Source organism: Megascapheus bottae, chromosome 21, assembly GCF_031878675.1.
Source record: "Megascapheus bottae isolate mThoBot1 chromosome 21, mThoBot2.hap1, whole genome shotgun sequence".
NCBI lineage: Eukaryota > Metazoa > Chordata > Mammalia > Rodentia > Geomyidae > Megascapheus > Megascapheus bottae.
In genome coordinates this window covers 19323787-19337174 of record NC_143529.1, presented here as the reverse complement: position 1 = coordinate 19337174, position 13388 = coordinate 19323787, and the positions used below count along the sequence as shown (strand labels likewise).

At 34.8% G+C, this 13388-nt stretch overlaps 1 protein-coding gene across 1 annotated transcript in view; it reads left to right on the top strand.

Moving 5' to 3' along the window:
* Positions 1-13388, top strand: part of Erbb4 (erb-b2 receptor tyrosine kinase 4) — a 972219-nt gene that overhangs the window by 357515 nt on the left and 601316 nt on the right. Inside the window, exon 2 of the mRNA XM_090354754.1 lies at positions 6186-6337. Within this exon, the coding sequence (XP_090210880.1) occupies positions 6186-6337 (152 nt within the window). The remainder of the gene's footprint in view (positions 1-6185; positions 6338-13388) is intronic.

The window sequence follows — 13388 nt, the reverse complement described above, 5'->3', positions numbered from 1 at the left end:
ATATTCTGTTAATATGAGGTAAACACTGTTTCTCATCCAGAAGAATGAAACACTGCAATGTGCCACAAAGCTTTGTTAGAAAGTTATCTCAGGTTAGGCCTTACATGTAAATTACATGAAGCTGCAGAAAAAGATCTTTAGTCAAAAATGTCTGCATAATTACCTTTTTCATCATGTCTAACATATGAACATGTCTAACAGGCTTTGCTTTTGATTTGAGAAGGGGTACTGCCTATTTAGACTCAGTTTAGCCTGAATGCACAAGTTTACCTGTGTGAGCCAAGATACTGGGGCAGGATAACGCTTTTGTTTAGAACTGTGCAAACATAACACTGCAGACACATCGACTAAAACACAAATGGGGAGAAACTGGAGCCCCATTCTGACAGTGAGGCCACATGTCCTACCAGAGCCTTTTCCTTACAGAAGAGCGCCTTAATGCTTTTGCATTGACTCACCCATCGTCCTTGCTCAGTCCTTCATCAGAGAATGCCTGAAGGGGAGAGGAATATCAGGTTGACCTTAGCACCACGTTTCATCCTTTCCATTTCTCAGAACTTCCCAGTACTCCTGCAGCTTGACTGACCCTAGAATATGCCTCTTGCAAGCTGTTACCAAAGTAAACATTTGACAATGGAAAGATTACAAAGGAACTCTCATTATGAAACCAGTGCAGGAGATAATGTATATTTCATTTCTTAATGTATATCTTTACAAATGCTTAAGCAATGAGCCTTGATATGTGAGTACAGGATCATATTGCATACATCAAGTCTCTATTCAGTTCTTTTCAATATTTCCAATAGAAAAAAGTCCCCTTCTCTGCCACTTTAATTGCAGGGGATAGCAAAGGGCTCACAGTGATAAGGTATTACAATCAGGCTGGGTTTTATTACACACAAGGGGATAGTTGAAGGCATGGTAATCTAGGGAAGAAAGATGTTTGCTAATGTTTACATACTTAGCTCCCACTGGCACTTCACCAGCTTGGAGCTTTACTCTGTCCCTCTTAATCTGAGAATGAGCATCCAGATTCACAGCAAGACCTCAAGGAGAGCCAGATGATGAGGCAGATGGTAGATGACTAATTTGGCAAGGCTTGATGAGTAGAAATTGTTTGCTTTAATTGCTTGTCAAGTCCAGCACCTACATTAAACTTAAGAGCTAGCACTTCCCTAGTAAACACAAAACTGAAGTAAATTAGGAGGAAAAGAAAATTTGGTGGACGCCAATCAAATGGTTAAGAAGAAAATAATGACAAGATATTGACAAGGGAAATATTAATACCTCATGTATAGGTGACATCTACATAATTTCTAATCATTAAAATCTTGCTATTAAATTTTTGAACTTTTGGTATAGAAATTTTAAGAGATTCAAATGAAGAATTTCTAAGACAGGAACACAGTAGAAAATGGGAATTATACATAAACAATTGTAAGTCAAATGTTGATATGACATAAAATATGTTAAATTATAATTAAAATTATAACAAAAGTTTACAATGCTAACATTTGAAGTATAACACAGAAATACTAAACACATGGAAAATGTAACATTTCAGTCTGGAAAGACTATATATTGCTATTATTATTCAGTTAAAAGAAAAATTTCAAATCTATTATTTTGTGATAGCCTCCAATTATGAAATTAAACCCTTTAGCATAATTTAGCAACTTAAAAATGTCTAAGGCATTTAGATACTACTGTAAGTGACTAGCAAAATCAAAAGCAATTCACATTATCATCTAAAATGGCCCAAAATAATGTACAGAGTGAATGGATTTACCTTTCATCCATCCGTAGTATGAAAGCCAAAGCCTTCCCTCAACGACAGCTCTATTAGGAAACCTCTCCAATGCCAGAGCTCCTTTTCTTTTGGCTCGAAGGATGTTTAGGAAATGTTTTAGCTAATTGCATGTTTTTCTCATGATTTATGATTTGGGAATCAGCAAAATAGTGATAAGAAATAAATGAAAAATCATGACAAACCAAACATGAGCAAGATAAAATTAGAAATATAACACCTGACTTTAAAACACCCTACATAAGTTATTATAATAACTGCAACAGCATCATACTAGTATAGAAATCATCATATAAACCAATAGAACAGAATAAATAACCCAGAAATGAGCCCACATACATATAACCAATGGATTGTTTTGTTTTTGCAGTATTAGGGATTGACTCTAAAGGCTGTTCAAGTTAGCCAAACACTCAATCAATTGGTTTTTGGCAATAGCATCAAACACAGAGAGAAAGGACCATCTTTTTCAATCAAGAGTTCTGGCAAAGACACATATAAAAGAGTAAAACTAGATCCCTTTCCTACGTTACACACAAATATCAATCCAAAATGAACTAAGACCTAATGGTAAAATCAGAAACACAGAAGACATATTTGAAGACACTGGTGTAGGTTATGTTCTTTTTGGACAAAGTACCCTACCCACAAAGAAAGACAGATAGGCAGACAGACAGACAGATGGACAGATGGACAAATGGATGGACAGAAGGACAAAGACAGACAGGTGGACATATGGACAGATGGACGAACTGTTGGACTGACAGACAGACAGATGGATTGATAGACAGTTGGACAGATAGAATGATGGACAGACAGACAGGTGGGGGGACCATCAGACAGACAAACAGATGAATAGACAGACAGACAGACAGACAGATGGACGACAGATCTAGGAATGGACAGACATGCATACAGACACAAGACAGACAGACAGGCATCAGGACAGAGAAGGGATGATACAGGCTAGTGACAAAACAGAATGAGTCAGGGAAGAGATGAGAGGAGACAGCGAGAAACTGAATTAGGATTTTTTTGATGCTTGAACTCTTGTAAGGTGGTCCTTTAAAGACTTTGTAATAGTGTTGACGATAGGGGCTGAATTTTGTTAAACTTGTTCTGGCTACTGAAGAAGATTTTTCTACTCTATTTGATAAACAGCGTTTTGAAATCGATGAAACTTGATGGCTCACGCTTTGCCTTGTATACATTGCCTGATTGAAAAATCGATTGACAAATGGAAGTTGTGAAGCATTCAGTGAGGCCTTCATGAAGAGAAATACGAATGATTTTTTATGCATCTCTTCAAACTAATTCCAGTCTGTCTTTCAAGATAAAAGCTACAATGCATATACTATCGATTCTAGACTGTTTCAAACATAAATATAGAGAAAAGGCTTACTGAAACTGAACGCCATATACTAAAATTCAAACTATTAGTCTGTTTAGTGGATATCTTGGTTTATCAGATATTTTGTCAGAAGATCCTTTGTTGAAAAACATTTCTGAACCTTCATTCCTATTTACAAGTTTACATTTTAATATGTATCAAACACAATGATCCTTTTAAAATAAGCTATCTATCAAACATGGTGATCCTTTATTACACAGTGGAAGCCAGGCAGTGTTGGCTCATTGTAACACTAGCTATAGAAGAAGCTGAAATCTGAGGATTGTGGTTTGAAGCCAGCCCTAACATAGAAGTCCATGAAATTCTTATCTGCACATAACCACCAAAAAGCCAGAAATGGAGGTGGGACTCAAGTTTTGAGTGGAAAAACCAAGGGACAGTGCACACACACACACAGACACACAAACACACACATGAGTGCATGCACACACACGTGCACACACAGAGCAGAAATTCATATATAATTGTTTTAATATAAATTGTATGAATATTATCTAATGATTGTTTTCATTGTTATGTAACTATGCAAAAACAAAAAGAAGATAAATTAATTTCATGACTCCCCAGATTTTATAGCACTTTGTAACATATTCATTATAAAAAATGTGGAAAAGTATTTTAAACATTTGAAAATACAGTGAATCAATAATAAAAAATTACCATAAACTTTGAACTATCTTGATTCAAAGAGCTTTGTGTTATATATCACTTTTTCCATATTTCAGAATGGGAAATATTCATTAATATATAGGAGTTGCACATAAAGTAATAGACATAAATCACAATATTTATGTACAATTTATGACACTAAGATTTTTGGAAGCCTTTTCATTTGTATGACATGCTGATTATTTCAAATAATATATGTTAATAAAGTGTGGATTTTATTTACAAAAAATAGGGGATTAAACAACAAGTTGTGAAGAAGTTTCAATGCGGCATTATGTATCTTTTAGGATTGCAGCGTCAAATTTGTAAATCGATTTTGAGAGGCACTGATGATTACCATATTTAATTGCATTGAAACAGAAATTATCTTAACTAGAATTAAAATAAAATCTATAATCACCTGTAATGTATAATAAGAATGAAATCTTGTGCTATTATCTTGTCTGAAAAGGAACATATATGTGAATTATTAGGTTTTCATCCTCTTTCTTGTGTTGAACATCACTGCAATTGTCAACATTCTTTCTTTATCTGTTTTGGAGCTTGAACTTAGGGCCTAGAGATTGACCTTGTGCTCCTTTGCTCAAGGCTGACACTTTACCACTTTGAGACATAGCACCCCCTGCAGTTTTCTGGTGGTTAATTGAAGATCAGAGGCTCTTGGACTTCCCTGGTAGAAAGTATGGATAAAGAAGGAGACAAAGTCAAGCTAGAACCATGTTTTAAATAAACCGTGGGAAACTGACAGTGTCAAAGCTTTGTCCATTAGCGAAATTTATTTGGAAGAGGAGACACGTAATTTTTGTTAGAAATGATTATACATTAAAGTAAAAATTGGGATGCTTGTTACAAAGGAGGAAAATGGTATTAGCTGTCTTCATCATAGTATTTGTTCTGTTATTCTACACAACTTGAAAAACAACAACTAAAAACCTGATGTGGAAGACAAAAAGAGATGTGAACAAAACAAATACATATATATGCTCACACAAGAAGAGAATAATGGACCTTCAACTAGTAAAGATGGTCAAAATGAGCCAATTTATTTTCAGAAGCTCATACCTATACTCAATCATGACCTACTTGATATCAACAAATGATTATGATACTAATATGTTTACATATTTTAAGTAAAGTTTATTAGAAACAGAACATAAAAAATAAAGACAGCATATGACATAGACATGACATAGGAAAAAATAGAATTTTTTTTTCTTTGTGTGTGTACGTGTGACTGTGTGTACATGCTGGTACTAGAGCTCAAACTCAGAATCTAACCCTTTCACTTGGCTTTTTCACTCAAGGCTGGCACTTGAGCTACAACTCTCTTCCTTCTTATAAATTTGGTTTACAGTATAAATGTATAAAATATTTTGTTTGCAGTATAAGTATATAAAATAGTTTGTAGCATAAATGTATAAAATAGGATATTTTTAGGTTTTCAGTAAAGCATTTTAATTATGCAGAAGATTTCCCAGAAGAGGTTTACAATACATGATAAGTATTATTTTTACAACAGAAATATGTTATTGGCATCTTTTGCTTTTAATTTATTCCCATATACACAATTACTCAGTAGGAAAAGGAGCAACATATAAATTCTAAAGGAATCTAGGTTTAAATGAAGTAAACTATTGAAATGCTCTATATGTTTACAACAAATAAAATTTTTCTAAGTTTCAAAATCTTTACAAGGGCCTCATATTTAAAATATACTTGGAGTTCCTTTTTTTTTGTACTATTTGTAGTTCTCTTCTTCTCCCTGTCCCACTTTGGTTTATGCCTTGTCATTGTTTTATATTTCTGTACCTTTTGCCTTGTATATAAGTTTATCTGGTTTGGGGAAGTGAAGGCGAAGCACAGAAATGGTGACACAAAAGAGTAAATCAATACAACAATGGTACTTCACTAGATATGTGTTGGAAATGAACTTCACCACTTTTAGGGGGAAGGGGAGAAGGGGGAGTGCTAGTGGAGGAATATGAGGGAGGTGGTAACACTGTTTCAAAGAACTGTACTCATTACTTATGTTAATGTAACCCCTTTGTACATCACCTATACAATGAAATTTAAAGAAAGGTAAACTTTTTTGGAACCCACTCCTTCTTACTGTCTTTGGTTAGCATAATTTAGTTTGGAATTAAAAAAATAAGCTATTTTATCAACAATGATGATCAATGGTTCTTAATAATATTGGAAATATTTTAGTTAGTGAAAGACTTGTTTTGCAGGCGTTATTGTCATTGTTCACATGACATAATGGATATATCACGTCATGCATTTCTTTTGTCTTTGCAGTGTGTGCAGGAACAGAGAATAAACTGAGCTCGCTCTCTGACCTGGAGCAGCAGTACCGAGCCTTGCGGAAGTACTATGAGAACTGTGAGGTGGTCATGGGTAACTTGGAGATTACCAGCATTGAGCACAATCGAGACCTCTCCTTCCTGCGGGTAGGTGCTCTCTCTTTCTTTCTTTGGGAGCGGACAGTGGTTTCATGGTGTAGATAGGGAGACCACTTGTTTGGACCTACCTTTTAGTTAATCATTTACTTGGAGTGGGGCTGCCCACATCTCTGACTATAGGCAGAAGATAATTTGACACAGAACAGGCCCTGGCCAAAAAAAATAATAATGAAAAAATAAAGCAAGAGTAGCAATGACACAATGATGAAATCCTGAGTTTAAAGCACTTATTATTGCCATGAGATTGAGAATATATTGTTTCCAGAACATGACAGGGTATAAGCGTGCATCTTGTCACTGTCAGCCATCCCAGTTATCTTCCCTGTCGTCTACTATCTCTCTGCTTATCTTCTCAGTGTTCCCACTTTAATTTTCATGTATGTACATTGAGTATTAAGTCTACATTAGCCTAAATGATTTCTTTATTCTATTGACTCATTTCTTATTCTTTAAGAATTGACATCTTTTTGTCATTGTTTAGTCAAAGTATATAGTAAACATTTAGTCCTAGCTAAGAACTTAATACTTCCTTTTTTCACTGGGTAGGTAGATAGATGCTGCTTCTAAAAATGAATATGTACAAACTATTCTAAATCATATGGAAGAAAATGTTATTCAGAAAAAGAAAATGTAAAGGAGAAAGCCGAATTCTAAAACAGTGAAAAGAAATGCTATAGTCTATTAGAAATGAATAATGTAAGAAAAGTAACAAGTGTGATCTAAGGATTACTTTGCTTTCCTTCTTAAGTGATCTTTAATGTGTTTGTTATACATGAAAATGTATTCTGTTGACAACTGAAGTAGTCATAGGTATTGTAAATGACAGTCTTTGAGAAATCTTACAGTCTTGTAATTTTGTAGTTGTCATTTATAAGGTATTGTATGAGGTAATGGAAAGGAATGATCAAAGTAGACTTCAGCTGAGTATGATGGCACATGCCAATAATCAAGCATTAGGCAAGCTTCTGCAGGAGGATCGAGAGTTCAAGGCTTGCCTGGGAGATGTAGTTAGAAATTAAGCTCTCTCTCGAAACAAATAAATGCAACCCATCAAACACACAAAGTAAAAAGCAACAATATTTCACCAACCAAACCAAAAGTACACTTCTTAATATTTTACCATTAGAAGGGCAAAATAGAGTAAGTCAACACTGGACAGAGGAGAGAAAACTGAATTATTCCTTGTTTGCTGTTCAAAAAACTCAACATTGTGAATACTTTTCTCATTAAGTTCTGAAAGCAGAGACTGCCAAAATCTTCAATATTCTATGCCCCTAGATGATCCATTATTCCAAATTATGCTAAAAGCTTTCCATTTAATTTATCTTTTATTCCTGTTCATAAACACATTAAGGCTTGTTTGTGCTCTGAAAGGCCTCCTTCCAAAAATACATAATCTGTACTGTTTTAGCACATAACAGAGAGAACCCATTTAAGAAAGGAGACTAGTTATTTTACATTGAACCACTACTTTCTACAAGTTTTGATACATGTAAATGAGTAGTAAACTTTCATTAATCTATTTTGTAGATTCCATAGTCCTCAGATATTCTTATGGAACTGTGATTTATTGAATAACTTTTTTTACAGAGGCACCACAATTTCCATTCATCTAAGAATTACCCATATGTATATTGTATTGAGATAAGAATGATATTACATTTGATTCTGGCTGGGCAGAGGTGGCTCATGCCTATCTGCCAAGTGAATCAGGAGACGGAGATCCAGAGAATCATATTTTTGGATCAACTCAGGTAGAAAAGCTCTCGAGATTTCATCTCCAAAAAATAACCATCCAGTACGACCAAGACTCAAATGGTGGAGTGCTAACCTAGTGAATATGAGGCCCTGAATTCACACCTTAGTACCACCAATAGTGCTTATTCTGAATTCATTTCTATCTTTAGTTGATAAAGACATTATGTTTGTTTTTAAAGGATTTTTAATTATTATCCCTAACAAGCATGATAGTTTGTTTAGTTTTTTTTTTTTATGGCACCTTCTAATTCTTATGGTCTGTGACAGCAGTTTGCTGTATTTCTGGTGTTCACCTTGAAATCTTGATCCTTCTACCTAAGCTTGGTTAACTCATTTCGTATCAGCAAAGTCATGATTTAGAGTATTTGAAATTTAGAAGGTTAAATATTTGTTGAGTGGGCAATTAAGTGAGTGATTTTGTTAGACTATTGATCCTTGTTTTATGTGTGGTATATTCTTTAAATTAATACATCTTGGTGTTTGCATCCTGTGTCATCTCATTGAGTCCCCACTCTGCTGCCCAATATGAAGGAGTAAGACCTAGGCTGGACCAGAACTCTTTCCCATGAGCTTCTGGGATCGTAACCAAGCACATTCATTTTCTTTATGAGTTAGTTTCTTATCCTCAGGAACATCTGAAAGATAGCCCTCTTTAGTTTTATCATGTTGAATGTCAGGGAAAGACGAGTACATCAGTGATTTGAGCCTGAACAGATGCAGGAATGAAGAAAGAGAACATTTACTGGAATTACTAAAATGGGAACAGTTCTTTTCCAGGCTGTAGTTTGTTTCTGATAACTGGGGAATAGCTAATAATATCACCATTTGAGTTCATAAAATATTTTTGAATGTTAATAGTAACTATAAAAAATTCCTTAATTCCTTAAACAAAATAGGATTATTCTTACTATAAATAAAATGAAGCATCTATTCTCCCTTCTAAGATCCCTGGAAGAAGACAAAAGTCACTATTTGATGTTGGATTGAGAGGAAAATAATCTTAAAAAATAAAACTCCTGTAATATTTTGGAGTTAGATATTGTGTATTCTATTAAAACACCTTTTTTTAATGATTTCAAGAAGCTTTTATTCTAGCAACCTTGATGCTCTTTTAACTCAGCACTTTTGTATTGCTTTTTGGGGGAAAAAGAAATCTAGTTGACTGTGTTTAACATTCGACCCTCAAGAAACCACATAGTTGGGAAGAGAAAAAGGCCCTAAAACTTATTTACTATGTACTTTATCTCCATCACAAGGTTAAGGCATAAAACTGAAACCAGCAAGGCATAAAGATCACATATTTTGTGCTATTGTCTTACACTTTGTGAACTCTCTAAAACAAGGCAAAATGTAGCAAGTAATGGAAATGAACCATTAGACCTTTACCCTCATTAGAATTCCTGCCAGCTCCTTCTTTTTTGTCATTTCTGGTGTTCTAGCTACCACTGGCATTCGATAACTCAGTGCTTCTAGAAAGTGCATGACCTACCTACTTGTATACTTCAAGTTTATTTTCTCTGTTTTATATATCTAACTTAAGCAAATAACTCTTAATTGTCAGCCATGAAAATGAGTATAAACTAAATTTAGGGAATATTGATACTTATTTTTGTCCACTGCTGTTATAGGTGTAGCAATTTTGGATTCTATTTTTATTATCTTTAGTTACTTAAAAGAATTACCACTTAACACATCAGTTTATAAGTACAATTTTCCCCCATCCCACCCAACCCAAACATCTGCTTCAATTGTCCTAGTTTCTTAAGATTTGTACTGACTACTATAACCTAATATTAACCCATGGCTTCGTTTTAATTTTATGCAAATTGTTTTAGAAATACTGAGTATGAAGCAATAGATATGACAGTTTGTTTATGAACTGAGAATAGTATGAATGCTCCTAATTCACTGGGATAAAGCCCTGAGTTCAAGTCTCAGGATTCAGCAAAACAATAAATCAAAATACATTTACAAAAGTCACAGAAATAGTTTTTGTCTGCCAAAGAAAATGTCTTGTACTTAAATTCAAATAGAGCATTTGTTTTTACACACACACACACACACACACACACACACACACTCGTGTATATCCAGATTCCAGGGAACTGTTTTCTTATTAGGATATGTTGTATAGGCCACTCCATACTTCAGGATGTTGGATTGTACATAGAGACACGGGATATAAATTTTTTGCGTTTATATTCCAATACTGGGAAGAGACTGATGTTTAAGTTTTTCTCAGAAAGGCTCCTATCTAACAACAAATATGAAAGCCGGAAATTGTAATTCAGAGAGTAAAACTTGCTTATTAGAACCTGAGACTTTGACTTTGTTATTGCGTTACAATAAAATCTAGAATAATGGTTGACAATGATGGTATTTAGTTTGCAACAAGTAATGTATATGCTTTGGTGTACTCTTTACCTACTACTGTCTATGAGGAGAAATGACCAGTTAGGCTTATTAAAAATTCTGGGGTATTTCCATTTCAGTCTATGTCTTGGTTCAGGCTTGTGTTCTGTTGTCTTTTGGTGGTTAAAATAGACAACTAGAAGCAAAGACCTATACTGGGGTGTTTATTGTAGTGTGTGTGCCTGATATCCCATATCATCCTTGTACACATCTAATTTTGTCATGGCTAAGCTTTCTGTTGCACAGCAGGGATAAACAACCCTCTTTGAAGATAAACATAAGTAAACCTAAGTAGATAATTTACAAAATATTTAATTTTTGGTTGAGAAAATCGTTTCATTTACCAGTTTAAATATTAGCTACTACAGTCTGTTTTCAGCTCATGAAATTCCTGAGAGAATAATTTATGTGGGAGAGATGGTGTTGGAACAATTGATTGGAACTAGAATGAGAGTAGTCATATTTAAAATCATTAAACATTGCAGAGAGAAATATTATTTAAACCAAGTACCTGTAGCCTCAGAATTAACCCACATAATAGCCACACATTTACCAAAAGGATCAAGATAGCATTTTCAGATATAGCATATACATTTCAGCTGCTGTCATATTCTGTATTAGACAATTAGACTATGGCTAAACCTGAATCTAACATACAAGAGTGTTATAAGTGTAGCTCTGTAAATGGTAGACAAGTAAATCATAGGTCTATCAAGTATTTGTCTTCTTTCAATACATATTCATTTAGCACAGTCTTCTAAGTTTTTCTTCCTTATCACTTAGTATACAAATGGTAAGAGAACATTGTATTCAAGAACTTACAACCCACTATTATTAGGTTCCAAGAAGTTATGATTCCAGAAAACATATTGCTCAGATAAAACACTCACTAGAACAAGAGATGGTACTCCAATTTCTTTAATTTCTCTTTTGTTAGCAAAACTAGTAAAAATGCCTTTTTATTTTTAAAATTTATTTATTTTTATTTATTTATTTCAAGTCATGGGGCTTGAACTCAGCCTGGGTGCTGTCCTTGAGCTCTTCAGCTCAGGGCTATCCCCCTACCTGTGGGCCTGGGCATTGTCCCTGAACTCTTCAGCTCCAGGCTAAGGCCCTACCCTTGAGCCAAGCCCCACTTCCGTTTTCAGGAGGTTAATTGTAGTTAAGAGTCTCATGCCCTGTGAAATGAAGCCTTTTTGCAGTATTTACTTGGTGATGTCTTAGCTGGATGATGAAAAAAGGAAGAGGGATATTACAACATGGAAGCTGGGTGAAAGCAGACATTCTTGGTTAAATGGAATTTTCAAAGCTTGATAGTTTCTGCAAGCTGTTTCTAAGATCGTTAAGCATAATACATATGCAATTTTGTATGTATGTATTTACAGCTGGATTTTAAATTGAAACTTGATTTTGTACTAAATCCAATCATGGACTTGTATTGCATTTGAAAAAGCTATGCAATTTACACTTGGTTTAAGAAATGTATTTTCCTCCTCAGAGGTTAAGTACCATTTAATCTGAGAATATACATTGACCCAAAATCTTGATGGCCTTTCCACATCCTAAAAGACAAATCAAAGATAAAATTGTCCATATTCTTTATTTGTAAGCTACTTAAATATATGGGAAAAGTCATCTCTATAATCGTAAATAAATGAATTGAATTAAATTATATTTCAGCTTTTCCATTATCTTAGAGATACTAAAGATTAACCAGTATCAAAAATTAAAATGTGCAATTTAACAGAAATAAATACTAAAAGCAATACTATAGGAAGGAATAATAGAAATAAGTAGATAGTGTATTAATACCTAATTATATAAATATCAGTTAGCATTTTCTTCTTGTTTAAATTTAAAGTAATGAGCATTTTTTATAGTCAAGAATGAAAGTGGTATACAATATTAAGCCTGTACTTGGTGATATCTTGGTTGTGACCTTATACTTACTGGTCAAATACTCTACTGCTGTGACATGCCTTCTCCCTTTTTCTTGTCTGAGTTGTGTATTTTCATGATAGGGTCTTCTCTTCCTGTTGGGCACCTGCCTGGTTGTACTTTATACCTGCTGTGTAGCTAGGCTAGCACAGAGCACCACCATATCCGGCTGCTGATTGAGAAGGAAGAATCATGACCTCTTTCCTAAGCTGCTCTCAAAGTGTCAATGTCCAAGTCTGGGCATCCCCACTAGCTAGGATTTACAACAGTAAGCCACTACCTTTCAACCCCATGTTTTAAAGAATTCTAGTTAGAATTAGGCTAAAGATGATAACTTCTTATTTACTACCATAAGAATCAATATTTAAAAGCCAGGTACAGTGGCTCATGCCTGTAATCCTAGCTACTTAGGAGGCTGAGATCTGAGGATCAAAATTCAAAGCCAGCCTGTGCACTAAAGACCATGAGATTCTTATCTCCAATTAATCTCTAGAAAGGGGTAAGTGGGGCTGAGGCTCCAGGGATAGGGCAGTAGCCTTGAGCTGAAGAGCTCAGGAACAACGCTCAGGCCCAGAGGCAGGGCGGTAGCCCTGAGCTGAAGAGCTTTGGTTTAAAATGTCCTTATTGCACATGTTTCTAAAAAAGAAAATGAACTCATTCAGATGTTGAGCAGATAGAATATATTCTTTCTTTTTTTTTCTTTCTTTCTTCCTCTCTCTCTCACTCTCTCTGTCTCTCTGTCTCTCTATATCTCTCTCTGTCTCTCTCTCTGTCTCTCTCTGTCTCTCTGTATCTCTCTCTGTCTCTCTCTCTCTCTCTGTCTCTCTCTCTCTCTCTCTGTCTCTCTCTCTCTCTCTCTCTCTCTCTCTCATTTTTCTTTTTTGTCAGTCATGGTGAGCTTGAACTCTGCACCTGGACGCTGTCACTGAGG